Source organism: Bombus fervidus, chromosome 8 (genome assembly GCF_041682495.2).
Source record: "Bombus fervidus isolate BK054 chromosome 8, iyBomFerv1, whole genome shotgun sequence".
Classification (NCBI taxonomy): domain Eukaryota; kingdom Metazoa; phylum Arthropoda; class Insecta; order Hymenoptera; family Apidae; genus Bombus; species Bombus fervidus.
In genome coordinates, this window is record NC_091524.1 from 8,072,772 (window position 1) to 8,098,826 (window position 26,055).

General features: G+C 32.7%; 5 protein-coding genes across 14 annotated transcripts in view; 2 read left to right on the top strand and 3 right to left on the bottom strand.

The window, feature by feature from the left end:
• Nucleotides 1-1,450: 1,450 nt before the first annotated feature.
• LOC139990160 (DDB1- and CUL4-associated factor 6) lies at nt 1,451-9,463 on the bottom strand. Of its 5 annotated transcripts, XM_072009137.1 has the most exons (16): nt 9,306-9,459; nt 9,041-9,238; nt 8,590-8,744; nt 7,531-7,648; nt 7,141-7,455; nt 6,905-7,065; nt 6,658-6,829; nt 6,327-6,581; nt 5,858-6,248; nt 5,671-5,780; nt 5,516-5,590; nt 5,389-5,446; nt 5,154-5,291; nt 4,429-4,690; nt 4,256-4,361; nt 1,451-2,745 (listed from the first exon to the last, which is right to left on the bottom strand). In XM_072009137.1, the coding sequence occupies exons 2-16, from the start codon at nt 9,129-9,131 to the stop codon at nt 2,687-2,689; spliced, it is 2,466 nt and encodes an 821-aa protein (XP_071865238.1). In that variant the 5' UTR covers nt 9,132-9,238; nt 9,306-9,459; the 3' UTR covers nt 1,451-2,686. The 5 variants fall into 5 exon arrangements, 4 of the variants coding, with proteins under 4 accessions (XP_071865238.1, XP_071865241.1, XP_071865240.1 ...); XR_011800501.1 differs by having other exon boundaries at nt 4,135-4,361; nt 9,041-9,463; XM_072009140.1 differs by having other exon boundaries at nt 5,858-6,239; nt 9,041-9,463.
• Nucleotides 9,464-10,852: 1,389 nt separating this feature from the next.
• Nucleotides 10,853-13,584, top strand: Aph-1 (gamma-secretase subunit Aph-1). The gene is made up of 2 exons (XM_072009268.1): nt 10,853-11,392; nt 11,493-13,584. Exons 1-2 carry the CDS (start codon nt 11,160-11,162, stop codon nt 11,974-11,976), a joined length of 717 nt encoding a protein of 238 aa, XP_071865369.1. The 5' UTR covers nt 10,853-11,159; the 3' UTR covers nt 11,977-13,584.
• Med17 (mediator complex subunit 17) lies at nt 12,934-15,804 on the bottom strand. Its single transcript, XM_072009157.1, has 8 exons — nt 15,652-15,804; nt 15,289-15,468; nt 14,901-15,217; nt 14,600-14,809; nt 14,306-14,511; nt 13,653-14,225; nt 13,433-13,581; nt 12,934-13,354 (listed from the first exon to the last, which is right to left on the bottom strand). Exons 1-8 carry the CDS (start codon nt 15,738-15,740, stop codon nt 13,144-13,146), a joined length of 1,935 nt encoding a protein of 644 aa, XP_071865258.1. The 5' UTR covers nt 15,741-15,804; the 3' UTR covers nt 12,934-13,143.
• Nucleotides 15,802-22,960, top strand: Msh6 (DNA mismatch repair protein Msh6). The gene is made up of 21 exons (XM_072009135.1): nt 15,802-16,279; nt 16,597-16,776; nt 16,860-16,951; nt 17,016-17,084; nt 17,160-17,357; nt 17,430-17,564; nt 17,642-17,777; nt 17,861-18,141; nt 18,199-18,324; nt 18,404-18,485; nt 18,557-18,744; nt 18,816-18,910; nt 18,974-19,129; nt 19,212-19,369; nt 19,443-19,531; nt 19,607-19,897; nt 19,974-20,189; nt 20,285-20,464; nt 20,531-20,708; nt 20,785-20,936; nt 21,027-22,960. The coding sequence occupies exons 1-21, from the start codon at nt 16,150-16,152 to the stop codon at nt 21,282-21,284; spliced, it is 3,390 nt and encodes a 1,129-aa protein (XP_071865236.1). The 5' UTR covers nt 15,802-16,149; the 3' UTR covers nt 21,285-22,960.
• Jupiter (microtubule-associated protein Jupiter) overlaps nt 22,370-26,055 on the bottom strand; it is an 86,092-nt gene continuing 82,406 nt past the window's right edge. For all 6 annotated transcript variants that reach the window (XM_072009263.1, XM_072009264.1, XM_072009261.1 and 3 more), the window contains one exon: nt 22,370-23,812. In XM_072009263.1, coding sequence (XP_071865364.1) covers nt 23,637-23,812 — 176 coding nt within the window. In that variant the 3' untranslated portion in view covers nt 22,370-23,636. The remainder of the gene's footprint in view (nt 23,813-26,055) is intronic.

Here is a 26,055-nt window from a genome sequence, read left to right on the forward strand (position 1 = left end):
ACCACGTTCTTCCTCGTCTGTCGCTCGTTCTTACATTCTTAACTTCCATTTAATCATCTTTAGTTTTAGCTATTTATCGTTTAGCTGTTCTTACGGAACCGCATATTTTGTTACTAATTTCGTTTTGTTGTTTTCTTATTATTACCGTTACTTGTGACTACTTTTTTTCCGAATATTTGTTCCTATGTCATCCAATTGTCTGGATAACAAATATTATTAATCTCCTAGTTAACTACAACTATTCTTCAAATACTTATTCCTATTTCATTTAATTATCTAAAAGGTATAATCATCGTTTTCTGATTCATCTGTTTAACTGAAACTATCCTTCAATTATAATTATTTGTTTTTACCATGTCTAATTTTAACTATTTTTACAAATGTTCTATAATGTTTTCATTGATTACGATTATACGACTGAATATATCCCATCAAGTTCTCGTGATTAATCACGTGTCGGCATACGGTTCACCAAGTAGAAGATAAACTCTTTCGCAAATACATATGTAAAGATACGTTCAAATTTAGGTGACTGATAGGCAAACGACGGTTCGATAAACGAGCGGCAGATAAGGTAATCATCAGTGAACATCGCGTTTTATGTTCCTTTCTTTTTCCATCCAATTCGTTGTTCCTCGGTCGAATACCTGCCTATCTCCTCCTCCTCCTCCTCCTCCTTCTTTCTTCGTCGATCACGCGTGAAAAGACCCCAGCAAACAGTATCTTTAATCGACTGTTAAATATTTTCAACTAACATCCTCGTATCGTTATTTGATTCAATATATTGCTCTTTTTCATCGTATGTACGAAACAATAATTCGTCTACCGTGTTGAAAATTTATTTTGAATATTATCGAAGTCATCGAATTGTTTCCTTGAAACGTATAAATATATTTTACATAAGTGATTACGTATTCAGTTACCAAAGTACTTCTGATATCTGCTGGGATCTCGTTTCATACGTTCGACGTCCTGACACACATTTTACACGTCGTAAAATATTTTTCTTTTTTCTTCAACCAAAACCGTCGATTCGTTAGCGATCGTAATTTGTAACGCGAATCTACATATCTCGTACGCTTCGTCCTCTTCGATATTAGGATTCCGTTACCTATGTTAATTATGGTTATCTCGACCGATTATGTATGCCGCCATAGTTATTATTTTATTATTATTATTATTATTATTATTATTATTATTTTAACGATTATTAATATTACGGTTAATTTTATTACAAATGCAGCGTTCATATTTTGTTATTAAATTAGACTCTGTTGTTGAATGAACCTCGCCTCTCGTTTTATTTTCTCCGCTTACGTTTCAAATCCCTGCTCCCTCCTTCGTTTCTTTATCGTTAGTCTTCTATGTATTTTCGATGACATCAACTACTGAAATAATATTGAAACACGTGGAGGAAGAGGAGGTGTATGGAGAAGAACATGAAGATGCGTTTGCGTTCTTCAGAATTTTTATTATAAATAAATTCTCTGGATATATATCGATACACCACGGTATTCTACAACGACGTTTCTCTCCCTTGGTGAAACCTTCGAGTGCCTGAACATCATTCTTTAGTAAAACGATGCTCACGTTCTCCGATCTCTCTGCAAGCGTCTCTACGTCGCAAGCATTCCTACTTTATCAAACTGAGCGAACGAATCTACAAACTTAGCGATTGCCTATGTTCCTCTATGTGTCAATAAGTTACCTCAAAAAATCGACCAATCTTCATTAACTTCGTTATTTCATCACACGGAAAAAGAAACAAAGAAAAGAAAATGAAAACATGTGACCGTGAAACGAAAGGCACGGTGGAATTTTTTATCTTTGAACTGCATATAAATTGAACATTAACGAAGAGAATACACGGAAACGTTAAATTTAACCGTATAATACGTAACCGTTTCTAAAAAATTCGGAAATATAAAGTTGTTTAATTTGGCGAGGAAGATAAAATGTCAAGGTTCAGATTCTTAAATGGAACCCTAGTATTTATATTACATTTATTATCTTATTGTGCACTCTAAGGCTCGTTTAACAGGAGGACGAATAAAGTGCATTTCCGATCAATTATCAATTAACTACAACAGCATAACATTATCGAGAAACATGTGTGATAAATAGTTAATCAACAAGTGCACTTTACTTGCATCCTAAATAACATGTATTATATTGTAGTTCCAATTATAGATCCGAACCTGACACCAAAATTCTGTATAAAATATCGAAAATATTTGACCTTATCGTATTTTCCTCTCCAAACGAAATAACTCTATAAATTCGAAAGATGAGAAAAACAATTACATTGCACAAGCTTGATACACCAAACACGCGGTATAAACAGAATCAGAAGAAAAAAAGCGACAGAAAATAAAAGTGGTAAAGAAAAAAAATTCGACTTATCTTTCTCGATGCAATAATGATACGTACGCAAAGCTTATCAGATTAAATATCCTTATAATTAACAGTGAAGTAGTGTTGCAACGGTAAATCATAAATATACGAATTCTCCTTTCTTCCTTCCTGATTCTTATTTTGCTATTTTTTTTTTAGTTTTCTTTTTTTTTTTTTTTTTATTCTTTTTGTTTCGAAGACAAATTCGAAATCTGATCAGCTGGCGTTGCGATAAAGATTGTTCCAGTTGAAATCTCGGATCTTCACAAACGACAGTATCGCCAAAAACAGCTTAGCCACCTCGTAATTCGCCGGCCTCGTCGCCGCTCCTCCTCCTGTTCCGACCGCGTCCTATAAAAGAACCGGAATTATTCTGTAATACCTCGTTCCAACCAGTGAATGATAATCTAACGATAGACTACATTATTTGCTGTCGCGCACAGATGACCAAAACGAGCTAAACGCGACGTGCTATACCGAGTGTTCTTCTGATGATCTACCCGTGTGAATGAAAAGGAAGCGAAAAAAATTAGAAACAAATATTAACGAATTATAATAAATGAAATAATGACGGATTGATATAATGATGATAAATGAATGATAATGAGACAAAATTATGCAGAAAACTCCTCTCTCGTTTTATTTGTTACAGCACTTTAAAAATAATTCTGCACAACATGTAAATGAAGAAACGTTAATAAAAGAATAATCTAATCTTACGTGTTTGAATACATAAATTAGGGAATTTAGTGTGTACGAACATATGTAACATTCAAGAGAGCATAACACTTGGCAAACATGATACATTTTTTTTTTTTTCTTTTTAATCAAAAACAGTTATCGTTATCGATTTGTTTAATATGATTTATCATCTAGATGGCCAATTAGTAGAGGAATGCAGAAAGGAAAGTCGATGATATTGCATAATTTCGTTTGATATATGTTACGTGCTTACTAGTATTAATCTAATATTAAATAAAGACAAATATACACATAGATATGCATATTACGTGAAATACCTGTCCATACCGTGACTTAGTTCGTTAGCTACAATATAAAGAATTATTACCGCTTTACACTTTATTCTGGAATAGAGGAACACGATTATAACCATTTATCATTCGCGATAAGCTTACAACGATAAAAATAAGAGAGAAAGAAAAAACACTCGACGGTAAGAATCACACATTTCCTGGTATATTAAAGATATATCGTGTATTGATTAAAAACTTTATTTTCATCGCTACAATAATTTGCAATGGTAAAATACCGATGTGACATTACATGCATATGTCGTTTAATCGATATTTGTCCTTCTCTCGCTCTCTCTCTTGTATACATGTGTAAATTTGTTGTATGCATAAAAAATTACAAAACTTTTCGTTATCTGTATTATCATCGTTTATATCATATTTTTATATTACTTTTTTTTTATTTTTATAGCCTCTGTGGCTTAGAAATGATAAGTTAAAATTTTGTACTTTATTTTGTCCTTCTCTGTTAACTCTTTATCCTTATTTCTTATTTTAAATTATATATAACATAGAATTTGTAAACAAGCATATACAAGTATTTTTATAGAGTTCCTTAAAAATATATATATAAAAAAAAAGAAGATAAAGTATGATGAAATTTCATGAACGTAATGGTATTATTACAAAAGTTATGGACAAGTTCACAAACGTGAAGAAAAGGGAGCTGTTAGATTCAAACTTTGTACACCGTTATTTACTCCGATACCTGCGCGTTAAACGGGGGAAAAAGCAGCCGAATTTCTTCACTATGTTACTCTTAGTTACGTTGGTCATACTAATGTAGTGTACTACCGCAAGGCTTGGAAAGTATTATAAGTTTTCACTACCTCTGCGTATCTGATTGAGACATGCCAGCATTCTGATCATAAAAACAGCCGGTACAGTCATTGTGTCTTTCGTCTCTTCCAACATGACTGCATTCCTCTTTTTCAACTGTAAATTGCATTATTTTTATATTTCACCATATGTATTTAATGATAAATAATATATAAAGACTTACATCTTCCGCAAACTTTTCATCAAAGCTGGATTCTTCGTTTATCGGTGCCCAAAGCTTAACATCGTAATCAATACCAGCTGTGGCCAACAGTGGTAAATACGGATGTGGTTGCAAACAGTTAACGACATGTTGATCTGCTTCCAGCAACATACATAATCTGGCCGTGTCTTTCTCCCATATGAACACATGGCCACAATCGCTACCCGACATGACGAAATCGTTGCCCCAAAAGTTTGCTTCTTTAATCATGGTCCTAAAGAAACTAGAGTCAAGCGGAGGAAGACCAACTGATCAGATAATATGGCGGTCTTATACGATATGGCCCACGCCGTTCGAAGGCTTTTTCGGAATTAAAAACATGTCATCAATCATGGTTTCCGAGAACAACTCAAATATCTTTATACAGACACAATGAATACAAACGTTAAAACGTTATATACATGAAGGTAAAGATTTTCAAGAAACCAAACTCGCCAAATAGAATTGGTGTTTCAACAACGTTCCACAAATGTTTCTTTCTACGATATCAGCCTTGTTGATTATTACCCAGCCTTTAGCCGATTAAAAAGGTTTCAATTGCAATGGATTTCATGTTAATCTTTTAGTCACAAAATTTAATCATATATAGCCTTCTTAAGATATCGTCATTTATTACGCGAGAATTGAGTTAATCGTTCGCGACCACCAGATTGAAAGTTACAACAGTGCGGAAGATAGAAATATACCTAGCGTTACGGTGTCCCATATATTTCTGCTTGACACGAAGCTCCGGTACGCACGTTTTGTCGAAATTCGCTGATCCTCGGCGCATTGGAGCATCTCCCATAGCTTCCTCCATTTCTGTTTCTGCTGAACTTCCTAATCTAAATTATTTGAGAAAAACGCAATTTTATACTCAAGTATTTAACATTACGTTGCAGAAACCTTCTACTTATAACATTTCAGATATTTATAACGTACCTTCCTCCAGCTTGTATATCTTCATCCTCGCTATCACTAAAAGCGCTTTCATCAGTCTCTGTCAAAAAGATAATATATGATTTCTGATCTTCTGAAAGATATATCTGTTTACATTGCATCAACTTACTTTCTTGTATATCACTATATCGTATATGTTTGTCATGATTTCTGCCCGAGAATGTTCCACTACTTCCAGATGGTCCTACACAATGGAATATTTTTATTCAAAATAAATACAAATAGAAATATAGCTATAAGACAATTAAAAAAATAATGGTATACCCGCATGATAACCATCACGGATCATCTCATCGGCTACACCAAGAGATATCGTTGCACTTGATGAACTTTTATCCGTATAAGTTAAACTTACAGCAGGTTCACTGCCGTGTCTGTAAGTAAGACGTAAACGAATAAAAATATTCGATCGTAGTATGTGTTTAATTCATTTAGTATTATTCTTTCATACTTTTCAAGGAATCCGACTCTCATTTTCGTTAATCTATCTTGAAGGTTTTCCATCATATGTCCTTCTTGTTTATTTTCCATACTGCTACAAGGAGAGTCGTCATTGCTACTTTGATCATCTTCCGGTAGATCACTGGACTTATCCATAGTACGCGATGAACACGGTTGAACAAAACACTGTTGTGTTTCTACTTGACTAGATTCAATTTCCATAGGAACATGTGATTTGGATTCGACCGACGATGAACTCTCATCGATCGTTTGCTTCAAAGGCATTGTTTCATTGGATAGCATTTCTTCTTTCGTTTCTACAGAGTAACTTGTCCCAGGTTTACTTTGCGTACCGCTAGTACTTGGACTTTCTAATCTATCTGGTTGTTGCTCTGAAACAGCTATGAGTTGTCCATTTATCATTCTGATAATCTGATAGAAATCAAACAACTTCAAATAAGATATAATTATATAAATACCTATTTCTTGATTAGCCTGAGTCGGAGCTCTTTCAACCCTTTCGGTTTCGTTGTCTCGTCTCTCTTCGTTTGATTCCGTAACGCTTTCGTTGCTATTTTGAGTGTTATCTTGATGATCGATCACGCCTTCTAAACTATCTTCACCGCCGCCGCATAAAGCGGCTCTAGTGGCTGGGTCATTTAACATTCTACTGAGAACATCAGTCATTCTCTGCATTAACGAAGTTTGAAGAACAGGTCTAGCTTGAGCAATTTCTAAAATATGCAAAAGTAAATGTATACATTGTTGTTTCATCAAATTAAAAATAACAGACATTTAATATTCAAGTACCTGTACCGCTACGTCGACCGCCCTCGCATTCAGGTCGAGCATCGGGACCGGTATCAGACCAGTCTCCTCTAAGTCTTAGTCTACGTACTGGTAATGGCGAACGTAATCTTTGCTTCTTCCCTTCTCCTTTTCTAACTGCGACATCTTTCTTTAACTGTATACTAGCTTGGTCCTAAATAAACCGATCGATTTTGTAGCGTATATATATAGTACGTGTATTTCCTTGAAAGGGAAATGTCTTTTATACCTTCACATTGAACAGGTAAAGATGATCGCTGCTATAACTAACAAGAACATCCTGCCCATCTGGACTATAATTCAACGATGTTATTCTGTAAGAATTCCCTTCAAATTCCGGGACAGTAAAAGTACATAAGGCCTTTACTGCTCCAGGCGTATCTGTCCAGCCTACAAAATTATTTGGCAAATCTTTTAACTGCTCTTATATTTGGTTCCTTTTATTATATTAAATACTCCGCTTACCAGTAGCTGGTGTTCCAAGTGTTCTTCTGTCAAGTATTCTAACTGTACTGTCAGAACAACCTATCGCTATTTGATGGGGTGAAGCAAGATTTACGGATAGAGCAGTTATAGCTCTTTCACAAGAAACTAACACATCCTCCGTGCACTTCGAAATATTACACTTGTCCTTTATTCTAAGATCAAACCATCTCACAGTTCCATCTTCCCCACAGCTTAAAAAATTATGCGGCTCACCGGGTATTGTCGCTATTTCGTATGTAGTACCGACATGACAATTAAATTGATTATGAAATGTTTTTGTTCTTTTTATTAAATCTGTAACCATGAAAATTTTCCTGTTAGTTCAAGCAGCCTGTCGTAGCATTTAATCAAAGGTCATTGAATCTTCACCTGTATACAAAATAATGCCATCACCACTACAAGAAACTATCCGATGATCACCGCTATTAGGCAAAAACTTTGCACTAAATATATTTGCTCTATGACTGGTCTTATAGTCTGTTAATACCTATAACAGAAATGTAAATTGAATTCATTGTTAATGTTTCTGTCTATGCTTATTTACTCATGACATTAAATATATGTAAAACTTCTTATCCTATTTAATTAGTAAGATAGTTCTAGATTGATGGTTCTAAATGATAAAATTAGCATACATGCATTATACGCAAGGGTTTTTGTTCATTTGGCAAAGCTTCTGTATTTCTATCTATGTCAATGTTAGACCTTGACTAGAATTAAACCATCTATGATATTTCCTTGAAAAAGGATTATTGCCAATGAAACTTCCTTGAATGTACTTTCTTCTAATAAACTTTGTTGCCACTTAATCTCGTATAATAAATTTTTTGTAAATAAAAAATTACGGACATTTGTCCAAAAATATTAATATGATATATGAAACATAATTTTATACTATGATGTGTTATAGGTACATTCACAATGTATTTATAGCATTTTGACAATGTAATAATACTATCATATCAAATTTAATATTATATTATAAAAGATAAAGAAAATACAATAAACACATAATGACAACTATATTTCTTATTAATAACTAAAAATATGAATACAAGCTAAGTTTGTTAACAAAGAAACACACGTGTAAGTCTTTTAAATTGCTTTGTCAAGGGTGAAAATATAAATAACCTTGGCACGGAATTTTACAAGACACACAAATATAGGTAAAATTAATACATATATATATATATATACGTTATAAAATAAAAAAAATTTTAATACAACAAATATGCTAATTTATTTATATCTTGGATTTTTTAATATAAAAATTATTTCCATTTAACAAAAAAAAGTGCTTGTTTTATTACATTAAATTCCTAAATATGTCCTATATTCTATGTAACTCCAACAGCACTGTTCTCTGTTAAATATATTCCTAATTCAACTAATATGTGAAAATATAAGTTAATAACAATGCACACTTACTTCATAATTATAAGCATTTGTAAGGACAAGATGCTGGTCGTCACTACCAGACAATATCAATTCTCCAGTAGCATTCCAACAAACAGAGTTTACACAACCATTGTGAACTTTTAATCTCTTCAACAATGCCATACGTTGCATCATTTGAAGACTTGCTAAAATATACATACACAAAGAAACATTTAACTTAAATATTAAGATATTTAAAAAATATGACAATCACCACGTTTGTATTTAATAACAATGCAAGTGTCTTTATGTAAAGAAACCAGATCTAGAAAAATCTGTTACTCAGTTTATTTAAATGAAACACAAAGTTATCGAATTTTTAACAAGTTTTAATAATTCTTTTTCAGCGTTAAAATAGAGAAAAAAACATCTTGATCTTACACCATATTACACTGTATAATAAGGTTATCAAATTGTTACTTCAAAACAGAATACCAAATACCTTTGCTGCTAGAATAAAGCTTCATCCTGGTGTAATCATTGTAGGGCTGATAATAAATGTCACGAAATATATTTGAATGTGTCTTCTTCATGGTTAATCCTTAACTATTACGGTCAAAATTAAACGTCAATTTGCAGAGCACATCGATCCCGAATTAATGTCAAATTTCTGATAACCGTGGTAACTCGTGAACGAAGTCTGTCAATCAATGAAGAAAACGTTTTTTCATATCGAATAGATCAGAGAACGAGCAACGTGCTCTTACGCAGCAAAAATCCACGAGGATTGTACCAAAACGACATGGCACTGCTACTAAAAATAAACTCCAAAGCTTCGAAAATTTGTGCAATCGGATGAGCCGCGATCGCTTCTGACCAGAACAGCTGAGCGAACGTACACACACAATGCTAAGAAGAAAGTGCGCGAGAGCTCCACCATTTCATAGGAGTAACCTAACCCCAATCGATGTCGGCAGTGATGTAACATACATTCAAAGAACCCTTCATTTTATCATATGTGCAATAGACTGTAAAATTGAAGAAATATATTTTTATTAAAGATATCTTTTTATACACAAATAATAATATCTTTTCTTAATTAAATTTTGTATTTAAAAGTTTCATTTACACCTTTACCTTTAAACACACCTTTAATAAAACATGTTGTTTATGTACATTGTTACCTATCTATATACCTGATATGCTACGAATATGGTTGCAAATTTATTCCAGTATTTGGAGCGAATTTTAAATGTTATACAATTTCAACTAATATGATATTTTAATTTAGTTAAAGAAATTTATTTGAAATACAAATATAAAATTTGTTAATACCAGACTTATTTTGTCTGAAAAGTCATGCATCTACATATATAGACTAAAAATTTATAAGAACTGATTAAAGTGGTTCTCATTAGGAAGATCTTATCAAAATTTTCATATTCTACAAAATAATTTGCACAATAATTTCGGCAATTAAAAGAGCTATCAATATTTATCGCTCTTCTATTGAGAAGTCTATATTTTTTTAGGAATACTCAACGGAGCGTATGTTCAGAGATGAATAGGAAAATCGCCGATACAATGTTTAAAAAGTCAGCCAAAAAATGCGCAAGCCTCTAGCGGCGAACAGCTAAATTATACGCACATATCTGCTCCTATGCTCTTGGTGGGAGAAATATTCGTATACACGGTAGAAAGGAAAATGTGCATTTGTACTACCGACTAGCGAAGATAAATTATAAGAAAAGAATGCAAATTAGATTTAAAAAATTCCGAGAAATAAAGTCAGATTCCAAAAAATATCTAAATAGTACAATCTCCTACAAGATTATATTCTCCTGATATAAAATCAAGATTTTGACAAAAATTTTTTACTCCCGGATTATCTTAGAAAATGATATTATTTCTAGGAATTTCAGGTTCCGAATACTTCTTATGCTATTTTATTCTTTCAATACTTACTAATATTTACAAATACTTTACAATACTTACCAATTTTCTCGAACTTTTCCATCATTTTTTGTATTATAATTTATCCCTTAAATTTATGAGAATTGGAAATGATTTGAGAATTATGGATGTTGGAAAGATTTTAAATGATTAAACGCTTCAATCATTTGCAAAATAAGATTGTTTTCGACTAATGGAGCTAAAACTATTTTATATGAAAATTGCGATCAAAATGCCGCTTCTTTTCGTACAACCCGATACAAACACACATTTCCCCTTTTACTGTATATACACACCTTTCTCCCACCAAAAACACCAGAGAAAAAGATGTGCGTATAGTTCGACTGTTTGACCATTAGAGGCGGTAATTCGTAGAGCGTATATTTGGCTGAATGTCGCCAATGCTTATCGGCGATTTTCTTATTCCCTATTCATCTCTGGTGTGCCAAGTGATTTCATCATTATCGTGATTCATTTGTGTCCGATTCCATTATTATCATATTTGATATATTTCTACAATCAGCGGAGGGAATAAATGTGCCCTTCAAGAAGTACTAGCCGGGCCGCGCGAAGGCTACATAAGGTTATGAATATTTAGCATTTCGAAAAGACCAGATCAGTGTGATACTGAAAACATCAAAAGTGATTTGGCACTATTCGCCGCAAAAATGACAGTTATGGATTTTTTTGGTTGTGCCTTTTTGGCTTTCGGTCCACCGTTGGCTATGTTTACATTTACTGTCGCAGCTGAACCTATTAGAATCATCATACTAATAGCCAGTGCCTTCTTTTGGTTAATTTCTTTATTGTTGTCATCTGTGCTTTGGTATGCTGTGGTGCCACTACAAAATCACCTCGCATTTGGACTTGTATTTTCTGTATTATTCCAAGAAGCATTCAGGTAAAATATCAAATTTACTTTCTCTTTAAACCACAATATCTTTTATATTTTACTTTCACTTGAATTGTATGAAAGTTGATTTTTTCTTATTTTTGTACAGGTATCTCTTATACTGGGTACTAAGAAAAGCCGAAAGAGGGCTAGATAAAGTAACAACAACACATGTAGCAGATAGCAGACACGTGTTTGCATATGTATGTGGTTTAGGTTTTGGTTTTATGAGTGGTGTTTTCGCACTAGTCAATGTCCTGGCAGATGCTGTTGGACCTGGAACAATGGGACTTCGACAAGGCACAGAGTACTTTTTTATAATATCAGCAGCCACAACTCTTTGCTTTATCTTATTACATACATTTTGGGGCGTTGTATTTTTCTCTGCTCTTGACAGAAAAAATTGGGGTCAAGTTATTTGGGTTGTTGGCTCACACTTGTTTGTGTCATGTATGACCCTATTAAATGTATATCAAGCTTACGTAGCTACCACTTTATCCGCTTATGTTGTTTTGATTATAACAACTGCACTTGCGTTCAAAGTTGCTGGTGGCAGACCCCAAAGTATAGTTCAGTGTTTTTCAAGACAGTAAAAGAAAAAACTTTTATAAGAAAGTTAAAATACAAGTAGTTGTGTTTGACCCGAATGAACATCACAGAATGATGAAATTTTTTTCCTTAGCCATTCGACTGCAAGGAGATTATTCATTGCTCTGATATACACTATGTGTAAAAAAGATATGATGTTAAATTAACAAACCATATCTTTGGTATTACTAAACAAGCCTATAATGATTAGGAGTATATTCGTACAGATCCAATACATGTTAGACCTTACTTGAACTTTTACACTTGACCAAAATGGACATCTGTTAAGTGTACCAGTATTATTTATCTTTCAAATGTAATATTTTTCCGCAAAAAATTTAAATGGTAATACGTTCTAGCACAGAATTCCTTGGTCAAACTGCTAGTCCGTCCCTTAACCCATCGAAACAATTGTATAACCAAGACGCGACGATGTTTCGATCTAAAATCGAATTATATTGAAATGTACGATATTTTGTTTGTATTGCAAAAAAAAAAAAAAAAGAAGCAAAATCTAAAATAAGTATGGATGTACATATGTAAGAATGTATACATATATAATGTATGTACATGTTCTATCAAACGGAAAGAGTAAATTTATGCATCAATCCCTGCCTTATATCAAAAAATAAAACTATTCAAAACAGGTTATACAAATGACGATAATACGTAAGGAATTGTTCAGTAGTTTTTGTATGTATATAAGATCCATTAATAATTGTAATTTAGGTGTTCAATATACATCTGTATATTTGGCATTGTGTTTCACTTACCATTTCATGGTTTATTACTCGATTCATATTACATTTCATATGTCATTCAAATAAAAACCATTTTTGTACAACTAAAGGTACATTTAATTATAATCCTTGTTCTCAATAACAAATACCACAGGATGAAATATCTCAGTTCGTTTAGGACAAGAAAGGGAAAACAACGAATTCGATTTTAAAAAGCATGAATGTTTTAATCGGTTCTTTTATTAAAAAAAGAGAAATTTGGAAAATAGAGTGAATCACAGTCGCAAAATATCACTCGAATAAATTCATCTATAATTCAATTATACAATAAAAAGGTGTAGAGAGTATGAAACGAAAAATAAAATCTGTATACGTGATCACGTTTTTTCACCCTGTGGAACAATTAAATTCCTAATCAGTCATTGATAGCATCTAGGAGCTTGTTAAGGAAGCCATAAGTAATTCCATTTTATTTAAAAAATTTTTCCCTTCCATTTTATCCCACCGAACTTCTTTAAAAGAACCACCTAAATTTTCCCACTTTCTTTCTCTCACTAATTGTCCAGGAAAGAAATCTTTCCGAGGAGAATGAGCTATCGCAACTTGTACTCCCGTTTGCGGTTCACACCTAACAGCTATCATCCTAAAATCCCAATAATTATTTTAGATGTAACATATACATATATACATAACCTTCTACTAAAACAAAATCAATAAATACCTATCACCTATTGGTGAAGCTAAAATACAACTGCTAGCGTTTCCTAGAGGTTCAACTGCCCCTAAACCAAGGTGTGAACTATTGGCTAAAAACTGCCATCCCATACATTTTGCTAGTGCTTGTACTGCTGTTATTTGATGCTGATAGATCTGTAATAATATACTAAGTAATTATACACATATTCGATAGATTAAGAGAATGGAAAAAAATGTGATTATACCTGACAAAATATTAGGTCCCGTAATTCTTGAGGTTCATAACTCATATGCATTACTCTACCATCTCGGCAAACGCATTTCAAAGATTTCTCTCCTATATGAACAACAAGCGACGTTCGACATACTGTGTCGTATCCATGTGTTAAAATATTAATTTTTACACAAGATTGGGTAGGAGAATTTAACGCATTCCAATGAGAAACAATCAAAGGATCTTTCACTTCCTTTGCTATTGTATCTAAGACATACTCGGTACGTAATCGCATGAAATAATGTTGAGCTTGTTGAATAATTTGTTCTAAAAGAGTTTGACTCTTTGTCATTTCTAAAAGCTCATATCTGTCTGCGGCTGTTGGACCAGCTAAACATCTCCTTTTACTGGGCCCGAGAGGTCCGGAAGAAGGATGTGGAAATGGATGATGCGTATTTTTGTGATGAACTTCACGTAATAGCTGATGCAAAGAGTGTTCTAACACGTGGTCATGATCAGTTTTATGAGGAGGAGGAGCGGCTGGCTTTTTGTCATTCCCCGTACTATGACAAAGTCCTATGATTAACTGAATCCCAGGCAAAACCTAAAATTTTTTAATTTTGTATAGTATATTGTAAATAAATATGTATCATACATATCAATTAAGAGCAAAAAAGTATTTACTGTTGCCATTATTTGATTGCCGACAACCATGTGAGGTATAGGCGCACGTAAATGTACCGCTTCTCTCGCTAATTGACTGAACAATTCTTTGCAAAAAAGAACATTTTGTGCAGCTTCTAATTTTTGCTGCCAATGCATGTCTGCATTGGAGCTATGTGCACTGTTATTAAGTAAACTAATATTTGCACTACATAAATCTTCTTGGTCTATAAACAAAAATAATAATTCGACATTGATGTTATATGTTGTACATAAATACACTAATAAATGTATATTATACATACATACACTTACCTTTTTGACATAATACCTCTATGTAAGCAACACCCTGTAATTCACTAGGAATAGTAACTCTCAGAGCAGAAGCCTTGGAATTTGGAGGATGGGTTTGACCTGCTACGTTATTACCAGGACTTGGAGATGCAGGAGGACTTGTACTACTCTTCTCCTCCTCTTCTGCCTTAGTAACTTCAAACATTCCAGTCTGGGGGAATTTAGATCCAGCTAAAAAATTCATATTACTGAATATGATACCATTAATTCTTAAATTAATAAAATAATAAAATTCTTAAATATATAAAAGATAACTATGAACCTGTTCTATAACTAAGATCACCAATGATTGAATTAGAAACTTTTTTCAAACGCCAATTTTGTCTTAATCTCAATAATTCAATATGGAAATCTGGGGTTGATCTATTTCTCGCTAGTTCATTCTGGCAGTTTTTTAATCTGTCAGCACCCATCATAATAACAGACGCAGCTCCAGCCAATGCTTTTTTTCTAGCATATACTTGTATCATAGGCCTTGCTTCTTGTTGTTCTTGAGGCACAGGATCGAGAACCATATAATGCTTCTCTTTTGCTATTGCAAGAACATCAGCTAACACACATACTTCTGTCAATGCATTTCTGCAAATAAAATTATCATAGTCTTTTACAACGATAAAGTCATGTTAAAAAAATATTCAATAATGTATTACCTTAGTTTATTTCTAACGCTATCCCATGGCCATAAAGATGACTGAAAGGAAGCTGAATCTTTTGTATCTTCTTCACCCTTTTCCCCACCCTCAGTTTCCTTTTTAACATCTTCACCATTGGTTTTGCTAAAGTCGATCTTTTGCGCGATTTTTGCCAAGTTTTCAGACAATGTAAGGGGTCTAGAAAAATGATAGATTATTATAATTAATTACTTTATAATACGTTATGTTACAAAATATAAATAAAATGTTATTTTAATTCTGAGGTTAGGTGAACATATATTAAATTCATGTACTACTATTTCTATCAATAACCAACTTTTTGTTTAATTTTAGTAAACGTTAAAAGGAAAAACTACGTACGCTTGGTAGATTTCTTGGCCATCGTAAGTGATTTCTTGAATTTGATTCTCGATCGGTGCTTCTACAGAGATATTCACTGAATACGCCATTACTGTTTTCTTAGTGTACAATTGCCACTATGAGGAATGAATGACTGCATATAACAGGTAAAAAATTTTCTATCCCACAGCTAAATTCCCTAGTGAAGTCAAAATTAAATTTTTAACTAGAGCAGAGTATTTAATATTTAAATACCATTATAATTATCATCAATAAAAGTACATTCAAATATTATTACCTAAGAAGAGCTATTAGAATAATAAATAAAATAATAATTTTTCTATAGATAAATAAATAGATTCAGTAATATTTAAGAACGCAGAGTAATACTTCAATGATTTTTAGAAAACGTAAGTTTTGCCGGGATTTTGATCCTTCCACCTGCAAGAACAGCAAATATTCAGGTGTGAAAGAGGAATTATTAAAAATTTTTAATACGATTATAATTGTTATATCATTATGTCTAAAGTGAATACATTGTACAATTATTTTATTTCGCCTAAAACTCCTAAAACTCCTAAACAATCCAATAATAAGCCTGATGAAAAACCTAGTACGCCGAAAAGACCGAGAGAACAACGGAACAAAGGTATATAATGAAAATAGCTCACGTGTAAATAATTAATTTATTATAGCAATAGAATAGAATGAAAGCAATAGAATATGCGATGAAAAACATATTTTATGTAATTTTGAGCCGCATGTGTTGTTGCATCGTAACATTAAACATAAAATTAAAATAGAACATTTCACAGAAAAAATTCATAATATTTACGAAAAATCTATTCAGTGTAATAGTTTATAAAAGTTTTTCACCGTAGCGGATACAATAAATGTATTGTGTATGCTAAATTATCGAATAAATATTACATAAATGATGTAACATATTATTTATGATATACATAGCAAAAATTCCAAGCAAAGGGAAAGAAAATATAGATGTCAAAGATAAAAAGAATGTCTCTAAAGATGATGATGACGAAGAAGAGGAAACAGAAGAAAAGGAACCAGTACAGCCAAAAAAGCGAAGATTGATTATCCCTGATGAAGAGTCTGGAGAAGATTCTGGTGATGAATTTAAGCCTGGTTTGTGTTTTTTGTTGCAATTGTGTTATAATCTCTTATTTGTTTTAGAAGAAAAAAATATATTTGATTTCATTTTCATATAGATCCAGAAGATGAATCAGAAGATTCTGATTCAGTATCTGAAGAAGTTAGTGAAAGTGAGCCACCAACAGCAAGTGAAGAGGAATCTCCAGAGGTAAAAGAATAATTACAAGTAAAAAGATTTGCATACTAATCGATCAATGTAAATTAAATTTTAGAAGAAAATAAAATTGGCTAAAGCTCCTAGAAGAAAACGGGAAATAAGTACAATAAAAAATACCAAAGATGTAAGGTCATAGCTATAAATTTTTCTTTTTATTAAATACATATGTATATTACTTAATCAATTAAAATTCATCTAGGCTAAAAAAGAATCAAAACCACAGCAACAAAATCAAACCAAAGGTTCGGACAGTGTTACAGAATCTTGGCCACATTTAAAGTATGATTTCCTTCAACCAAATAAAATACGAGATATTCGTAGAAAACCACCAAGCGATCCAGATTATGATCCTAAAACTCTTTATGTTCCTCAGGATTTCTTGAATCAACAAACTCCAGTAAGATAGAAATTTAAATTTTCTTAATACAAGTATTATTTGATGCACCTTACATTATATGATTTTATTCAGGCCATGAGACAATGGTGGGAATTAAAAAGCAAACATTTCGATTGTGTTCTTTTCTTTAAAGTAGGAAAGTTTTACGAATTGTATCATATGGATGCTGTAATTAGTGTCAATGAAATCAATCTTACATATATGAGAGTAAGTCACTTGTATTATTTTATATGTATTTTAAAAATACTAGAATAAATTGCTAGAATAAACGTGATTAATTACAGGGAGAATTTGCGCATTCGGGATTTCCAGAAATTGGATATGGTCGTTTCTCAGCAAGTCTCATAGAAAGAGGCTACAAAGTGGCCAGGGTAGAACAAACAGAAAATCCAGACATGATGGCACAACGTTGTAGCAAAAGTATAATTCCAAAAGCATATTGCATGTATTTTAAAATTATCAATCGCAATTCAATTTTATTTATTGTTTTATTTACTGAAAAGTGACTAGACCAACAAAGTTCGACAAAGTAGTTAAACGAGAAATTTGTCAAATAAGCAGTAAAGGTACAAGAGTATACACTCCACAGGATGTAGAAGCATCTACGGCAAATTCCAATTATTTGTTATCACTAGTTGAAAAATGTCCATCTGGTTCAAACACGTCTCATTATGGAGTGTGTTTCTTAGATACTACAATAGGAGACTTCTATCTCGGTCAATTCGAAGACGATCGATGCAATTCTAGAATACTAACTTTGCTCGCTCATTATCCGCCGGTTCATGTAAGTTGTTTTAAAATCGTAATTAAAATTAGATAATTGAGTTGATTATATATTTAGGTGGTTTATGAACGAGGTAATTTGTCTCAAAAGACCCTAAAAATCTTAAACAACACTTTAGCAGCGTGTATTAAAGAACCACTTTTACGCGAATCTCAATTTTGGTCATCTTCGACTACGTTAAAAGTAAGCATAATGGTACTAAATGTTCAAAAATGTTAAGATCTGATTTTGTTTGTAAGTTCTTTTCTTTTTTAACTTGCAGAATCTTCATGAAGGAGAATACTTCAAAAGTTCAGATTCTCAGTTTCAATGGCCTGCAGGCTTACAACCGTATCTTAACCAAAGTAAACATTTCTAATACATCTTCTCAACGAAAGTTTGATTTCTATTGACGTTCCAATTTTTATTTTTTTAGATGATACTTTAGGTTTAACTTCTGCTGATGATAAAGAGTTAGCGGTGCATGCCTTAGGTGGATGTGTATACTTACTCAAAGAATATCTGCTTGAACAGCAATTATTGGCACAAGGACGTTTTAAAACATATACCCCGCCAGATTTTTCAAATGAGAAATCTGTGGCTTCAAAATTTGCCAATAATATGGTGACTACGAATTTCATTACTTAATTGCACATATGAAAGTAAACAATTAATTTAATGTATATAATTATTAGGTTTTAGATGCTATTACGATTAATAATTTGAGAATATTCGGCGAAGGTTCTCTTATGAAAACACTGGATCGTTGCTGTACTGCATTCGGGAAGAGGTATATTTAAAATAAATATAAACATTTTATATAATTTTTTAAATCAAATATACTTGATTATAGGTTACTGCGAGAATGGATTTGCAGACCATCCTGTCGCAAAAACGTTATAATCGAACGTCAACAAGCTATACAAGAATTAATGGATAATACAGAGGTGATGCAAAATGCTCGTAGTATATTAGCAGGACTCCCTGATCTTGAAAGATTATTAAGCAAGTGAGTTTGAGTTATTATTGGAAGTTAGGAAGATCATTCATAAAAAAAAATATTTAAACACAAAATTTCATAATAATTTTAGGATCCATGCACAAGGAAATGCAGCGAAAATGAATAATCATCCAGACGGCAGGGCGATTATGTTCGAGGGTCAAACGTATTCAAAGAAAAAGATTGCAGATTTCATTGTTACTCTGAGTGCGTTTGAGGATGTTCTAAAAATTGTTGCTTTGTTCGAAGGTAATTGCGTTATCTATAATTACAATTTAAAATTACCGCAGTGGGATTGAAAAATATATCACCTACTTTTTAGATTTCAAGAGTACTATAGTAAGTCGATGTACTAAAATAGAGCCGGATGGCGAGTTTCCTTCATTAAGAGAATCATTAGATTATTTTAAGGTAATTAATATCAATCCTACTTAGTGGTAGTTATTAAACGATATATAAATGTACAATAATATATGTATATTTTAGACCGCATTCGATCACGAAGAAGCCAAAAAAGTAGGCTGTATTGTTCCAAAGAGAGGAGTCGATAATGAGTACGACTCTGTTTTAATAGAATTGGATGATGTAAAGGCAGATGCCCAAGAGTACCTTGAAAAGCAAAGAAAGCACTTTGGCGTGAAAGTCACGTTTCATGGATCGGATAAGAAACGTTATCAAATCGAGATTCCAGATTCTCAAATAAAGAAAATTGGTGCCGGGTATGAGCTTCAATCACAAAGAAAAGGATACAAACGCTATTACACTGCCGAAACTAAGGTTTTATTTTTCTCTAGAATGATACGACAATACGTTCGAAAAAGTAATAAAAGAAGACACTAAAATATTTTTACAGGAACTTTTGAGTCGACAAATAAACGCTGAAGAACACAGAGATAAAGTACTAAAGGATTTAAACAGAAGAATATTTGCAAAATTTAGCGAGAAGTATGATATGTGGAATATGGCGGTTTATAAGTTGTCTGTCTTGGATGTTCTTATCTCTTTGGCGGAATACGCTCTCAGCGGAGATATGTGTATACCAGAAATTAACGATGGTACAGACGAAAGGGTAATTTGTAATTCGCTATTATAATATTAATATAATTCATTGTTTCATATATTTAATTATGTAGAAAATTGCTAAAAAGATTATTCTTTTGGTAGGTATTTATCGATATTCGAGACGGATGGCATCCATGTATTGTCTCAGATACATTTATACCAAATAACACTTTACTAGGAATTGAAAATTCTGCTTCTTTTATGATTCTTACTGGACCGAATATGGGTGGTAAATCAACATTGATGCGTCAGGTCGCCCTTCTTACTATAATGACGCAAATTGTACGTTTTAGTAACATATAACGCGTTGAGCTATGAACGAAACATTAATTTTTGTATTTCTCATAGGGAAGTTACGTCCCTGCAAGTTCCTGCCGTTTGACATTAGTGGATCGTATTTTCACAAGACTCGGCGCAAATGACGATATTCTAGCTGGTCAGAGTACGTTCTTGGTAGAGTTGAGCGAAACTGCTGCGATATTACAGCACGCTACGCCATACTCGCTAGTGTTGCTTGATGAATTGGGTAAAAATTATTTACGTTTAATTTAAATTGCAATATAATTAACATATTGGTAAATATAATATTTTACTATCAATAGGTCGTGGTACGTCGACGTATGACGGCACGGCAATAGCCGCTTCAGTTGTGAATGCACTTACAAAATTGAATTGCCGTACTCTATTTTCGACACATTATCATTCTTTGGTAGAAGATTATAAGAATACAAAGGAAATTACATTGGCCCATATGGTAAATATAAATTGTGCATTTTTTTAAATTGTTTATTTGTTACTTAACTTTTTTGAGGTATTTTTAGCATTTTTATTTTACTTTTCATAGGCATGTATGGTAGAAAATGAGGAACAGGATGAAGTGTCTCAGGAAACAGTAACATTTTTGTACAAACTTAGCGAGGGAGCTTGTCCGAAATCATACGGTTTTAACGCTGCACGATTAGCTGGCGTCCCATCTGTAATTACAAACAGAGCGCATGAGATCTCAAAGAAACTCGAGCAAGAGACAAATTATAAACATCTCTTCACCAGCCTATGTAAGGCGAACGGAACAGCCATAAGGGATCTAATCGCTGCAATGTGAAACTAAACCAAATGATATCGAATAATTACTAGCATGTTTAGTTTGTAATTTCAGTTTCACTACGATATTACATATTTTTTTACATTCTATATATTTATTATGTTTTGTTATAAATTGTCATTACTATTTGATATTACTGTGTATTTTATAATAAAATTACTTGAAACGCTATCTCATGGTGTTAGTTCCACGTAGGGAATGGGGGTAATAAAAAATAATAATAAATAAAAGAGATAACAATTGTTGCTTACAAAATTTTATTAATTAATGCCAGAGTACAAAAAGGCTACTTATGAGACGAGAATACGATGCAATACAAACAATTTTTTACTCACACCAAAACGATGAAGAAACTTCATTTCTTCTCTCTCTCTTTTTTTTATTTTTTATTTCGAGCGTAAGAAAAATCGTGTGCACGAGAGTCTTACCGTGAAATAATAAATACAATTCCTTATGCGTTATCGTGAAACAAGGAAGAAGCAGGTAGTGAACGACTATAAAAAAAAAAAATGAATGATTATTGGTTATTCCGACAGAGTTACGTTGTGTCTCTGCTTTAAGAGGACCGTATGTGATACAGTGATAAATAGGATCCACGTAAATCCTAACCGTTAATGTATGTTGGTAAATCGAACGATTAAGAATTATCTGAATGTATAATGGATTACTACAGTATGATTAGTAAAATTGCAATCTTCTCTATTTTAAATATGGGTAGGTATTTATGCATCCGTGTGCAAAAGCGGTCTTTTCTCTCTTCCACTCCGTTATTTGAATGAACTTAAGAACTGTAGAAACTTAAGAACAAACGAGAAATAAAAAGGAACTGTGCTCTCTATAAAAAGTTACGTAGAATGGCGTATTTAATTCATGCAGAAGAAAAAACTATATACGGTTATTAAAAAGGCACAGAAATTAAGAAAGCACTTGACCTTATTTCTTTTTTTATGGGTTACACATATAATGTAGTTTTATAATCATTATTAATATTAATATTATTATTAATATTATTATTACCTTTTCTTCTCTTCTTTCGAATAATATATGCCTACTTCTAATATACAATTCCGAGGTTTCGTCGAACGTTTTCTAGTTTTTTTTTTCTTTTTTTTTTTAATAAGTATTCATTATTATATTCGTGAATTGAGGGCTACCTCTCTTCTACTCTCTGGACGTTCCCGTTATTTTTTTTTTTTTCTTTTCATTTAATTTTTCGCTATTCATCAATTACAAATTACGATTTGTTTTCCTTATCCGAAGAAAAAACCAACCGACAGCAGTCTATCAACTCAAAGAAGCGTGGTTCTTGACGCTCGCTTCCGATTTCTCGCCTTCCAGAATTTGGCAGGATTCATTTTCTCATTCTAACCATCGTTTCTTTCTTTCCTTTTTTCTTTCTTCCTTTCTTTCTTTCTTTCTTTCGTTTTACTTAAACATATTCGAATGTAAAAGAAGTACAAACTACGAACATAACATCCTCAAAAGTTCTTAGAATAAAAATTGAAATCTTGATAACTCACATTTGACAACTTCTGCCAAATTTTATGCTCTAAACCTCCTCCTCTACCCTTCCTACGTGATACAGAAATTCACTCCATATAACATTAAGAATGGACAATAGAAAACACGAACCAAAGCTTAACTTTGAAATAACTGTAAATTCTAACAAAGGAATATCACCCAACTGAAAATTACGAGATCTTAATGAAACCTTGAACACAAGGCAGAGCATCAAAAAATATTACGTATTTTTCCCCAGCTGCCGAAATTCATATTTATAAATTGGAAACAATCCACAAAACGGGACATGAAAAATTTATTTACCTAAACGTATCAATAATAATCAATCTTCGCTCTTAAAGGTATTTACTTTCCAAGATAATTGACCAAATATATTTTCCATCCCCCATAAATGATATTGTTTTCTCCCGCAAATGAATTTAAACAACTAAGAAAAAGAAAGAAAAGCGTCTAATATTTTTCAACGATCGATTTGTATCCGAAGCTACATTAAAATCTAAGATTTTAAGTCGAGTGATCTCCCGCGTAAAATTCAAGATCGACTTCAAGCTACTGCCTATAAAAAAAAAAAAAAAAAGAATAGAAACTGGAAGAATACGGTTCGTCTAGAAGAATTCCTCAGAAAAAGAATACGTAAACGCGGTTAATTAATCTTCGCTTTCTTAATCGAAACAAGAAACCAATCGCTCCTAAACTGAATATTTTTACTACTGGAGTAATTGTTTAACTGGAGGATCCGGTTTTCTTTCGAATTTGCCAGTACTGGAAGGGTTTTTCTGGCGCCAATCGAAAGGAGGATGTCGATCAGCGGTTGTCCATGAGGCCACATTTTTACCATAGTCCCGATGAGTATCCACCGGGTGGCACGCGTGTACGTGCCGGAACCTTCGCCGCTGGCGACGTGTCGTTCGACTTCTCGCTGGAATTCGAGCTGGACGTTCCGTTTTGCACGGCAGGCCCGTTGTTCTGTGACTCTGCGTAGCCAGTTCCGGTTACCGGGTTACCATCTACGAAGAATATTTGCCTTTTTCAGTCGACATTCTGAGATTAAAGTTATGGGATCGAGGTTCTCCGTTAGGACAATTTTGGTATATTTGGATGATATTCGAGGGTTTAGAGGAGAAGTGGTCTAAGCGACGAAATCATTAATTTGAGGAAATATACTGGGGGTACAATCGGATTTTGATAGAGACACTTATACATTTTGAAACATTAATCACGTGTAATAAAGAATTTTGTTTGCTTTTGAGATTTATTATATTTTCTTATTCAAATTTGAAGGCTGGAAACAATAAATTAGATTATTTGGTAGTAGAAACAAAGAGTAAAACGAGACAAAATTTAAAAAGTAAAATATGTAAGGATTAAAATACAAAGACTTGGAAATTTCTAACGAAATCGTCTAAATTTTATGTACCGATACTTTTATTTATTTCAGTTTTAAAAAATAATGCACTTGTACCACTTCTTCGCTGATTTTCACCGGGACCAATCGATCGAAAGCTGATGGACTCTGGAATGGTACGATAAGCGTAATATAATGGTACGAAACACTGAATAATTGGTTGAAGGTTTCTATGTCTTGTGACTCACCGTCTCTGTTTCCCTATATCATACTATTGCAATATACGATGATGTGGTAATTTTATGTATTTGATATATTTGTACGATATTTTTATTTTGATCGAAATCAATCGATTTTAATTGGTCAAAAGTCTATGGAATCTGAAAATATGTATGTGCTAGGATAAATCACGAAACGTTATATAATTAATTTGCTTCTTGTGATGACGAAAACTCGATGATTTCATTGTCTATCTTGAATTGATCTAATTTGATTTAATTAAAATATTGTTTCACTATTGTTTAAAATATATGTTTCATGATCGGCTCGGAGAATTTCAAATGTAAGTGTCTTTTTGAACAAAATTATACTCAGTCTCTTTTATTCTGAATTCTAGGAAATCCTTTTGTTCTATAACGTTACATTTTCGAGACCTCGATAAATTCCAAAAAGACTATACATTACACCTGTAAGCCTCGACCATTATGAAGTCTAAAAAACGAAGCTATATTCTAATAACTCCCAATTTTCTCCTTTATTTTCTCATTGCTACGATTCCTATGGAATTTTCTATTTAATTCTATGGAAATCGATTTCGTATTACTCGCATGCAATTATTATCAGCAGTATAAAAAACCAGAAAAACGTTATCGATTACCGTTACCACTTAATTAAAACAGGCTGAAAAACAATAAACAAAAAAAAGAGGTATATTAACCAATTTATAACGGTTATCATGTATCCTTAGTTTTTTATACACCTGATATCCACCGTGTGTTTGTATAACACCATCATAGAGATATATCGAGATTTCACGCGAAATCCGCATGCTGGCTCTCTCCCTTCGTGATTTTTCTTCGACATTTCCCGTACACGCCCGTGAAAGGGGGACAGGGACACGCAGGTAATTTACTCGACAGGCAATTAAGCGTAAAACGTAAGGAACAACCAGTCGGTTTCGATGCACTGATAAAGAACGATCGGATATAAAATATTCGTGAGAGCTACTCTGCAAAACTTACGCTACGCAAGACAAGGAATGTGTAGGTAATCGTCTACTACGTATAACACGAACTTACCGTACTATATTACAGACTATTTTGTATGAGTGTGAGTGTTGACCTATGGAAACTTGTCGGGGAATTTGCTTGAATTCTATGCTTTTATTTTTCTTCTTTTCATTTTTCTTTATTTGTTTTTTTTTTTTTCTTTTATTTTTGACTGAAGTAATTTTTGAGTTGAATTCGAGCAAATCTGAGACATTGTGCGGATATATATATAAGGTGATTATATAAATTAGAATGGATTTTAATTTTAGATGGCAATCGAGAATATTATGGTAAAAGTATCGTTTTGTATTGAAGTTAATTTTTTAGGAATCTTCTAATTTTATTAAAATGTTCATTTAATTTCAGAAAAATGAAATAGCTTTTAATTTGGCATGTTTTGCGGATCTCTCTCAAATTTTCGATTGCCTTCCATCCATATGGATAAGTTATAGGGATTTTTAAACATATTGTTCTTTTCAGGGGGATACAAATTACAACTAAAGTAAGTAAAAATTAGGATTAAACATAAGGACGGTTACTCCGAATCTGAAATTAATACCAAATAACACATATAACACATATACACATATACAAAAGGAAAAAGAAACACATTGTACTCGTAAAGAAAAGAAACGCG

Coding starts and splice junctions, on each gene's coding strand:
- LOC139990160 (XM_072009137.1), bottom strand. CDS start 9,131: ATGAAGAAGACACATTCAAATATATTTCGTGACATTTATTATCAGCCC. Junction 7,456..7,530: donor TGGCATTATTTTGTATACAG/GTGAAGATTCAA, acceptor TCATGGTTACAG/ATTTAATAAAAAGAACAAAA. Junction 6,582..6,657: donor CGGTCGACGTAGCGGTACAG/GTACTTGAATAT, acceptor TGCATATTTTAG/AAATTGCTCAAGCTAGACCT.
- Aph-1 (XM_072009268.1), top strand. CDS start 11,160: ATGACAGTTATGGATTTTTTTGGTTGTGCCTTTTTGGCTTTCGGTCCA. Junction 11,393..11,492: donor TTATTCCAAGAAGCATTCAG/GTAAAATATCAA, acceptor ATTTTTGTACAG/GTATCTCTTATACTGGGTAC.
- Med17 (XM_072009157.1), bottom strand. CDS start 15,740: ATGGCGTATTCAGTGAATATCTCTGTAGAAGCACCGATCGAGAATCAA. Junction 15,218..15,288: donor AGCGTTAGAAATAAACTAAG/GTAATACATTAT, acceptor TTTTATTTGCAG/AAATGCATTGACAGAAGTAT. Junction 14,226..14,305: donor GCAATCAAATAATGGCAACA/GTAAATACTTTT, acceptor AAAAAATTTTAG/GTTTTGCCTGGGATTCAGTT.
- Msh6 (XM_072009135.1), top strand. CDS start 16,150: ATGTCTAAAGTGAATACATTGTACAATTATTTTATTTCGCCTAAAACT. Junction 16,952..17,015: donor GTGAAGAGGAATCTCCAGAG/GTAAAAGAATAA, acceptor ATTAAATTTTAG/AAGAAAATAAAATTGGCTAA. Junction 18,325..18,403: donor CATCTTCGACTACGTTAAAA/GTAAGCATAATG, acceptor TTTAACTTGCAG/AATCTTCATGAAGGAGAATA.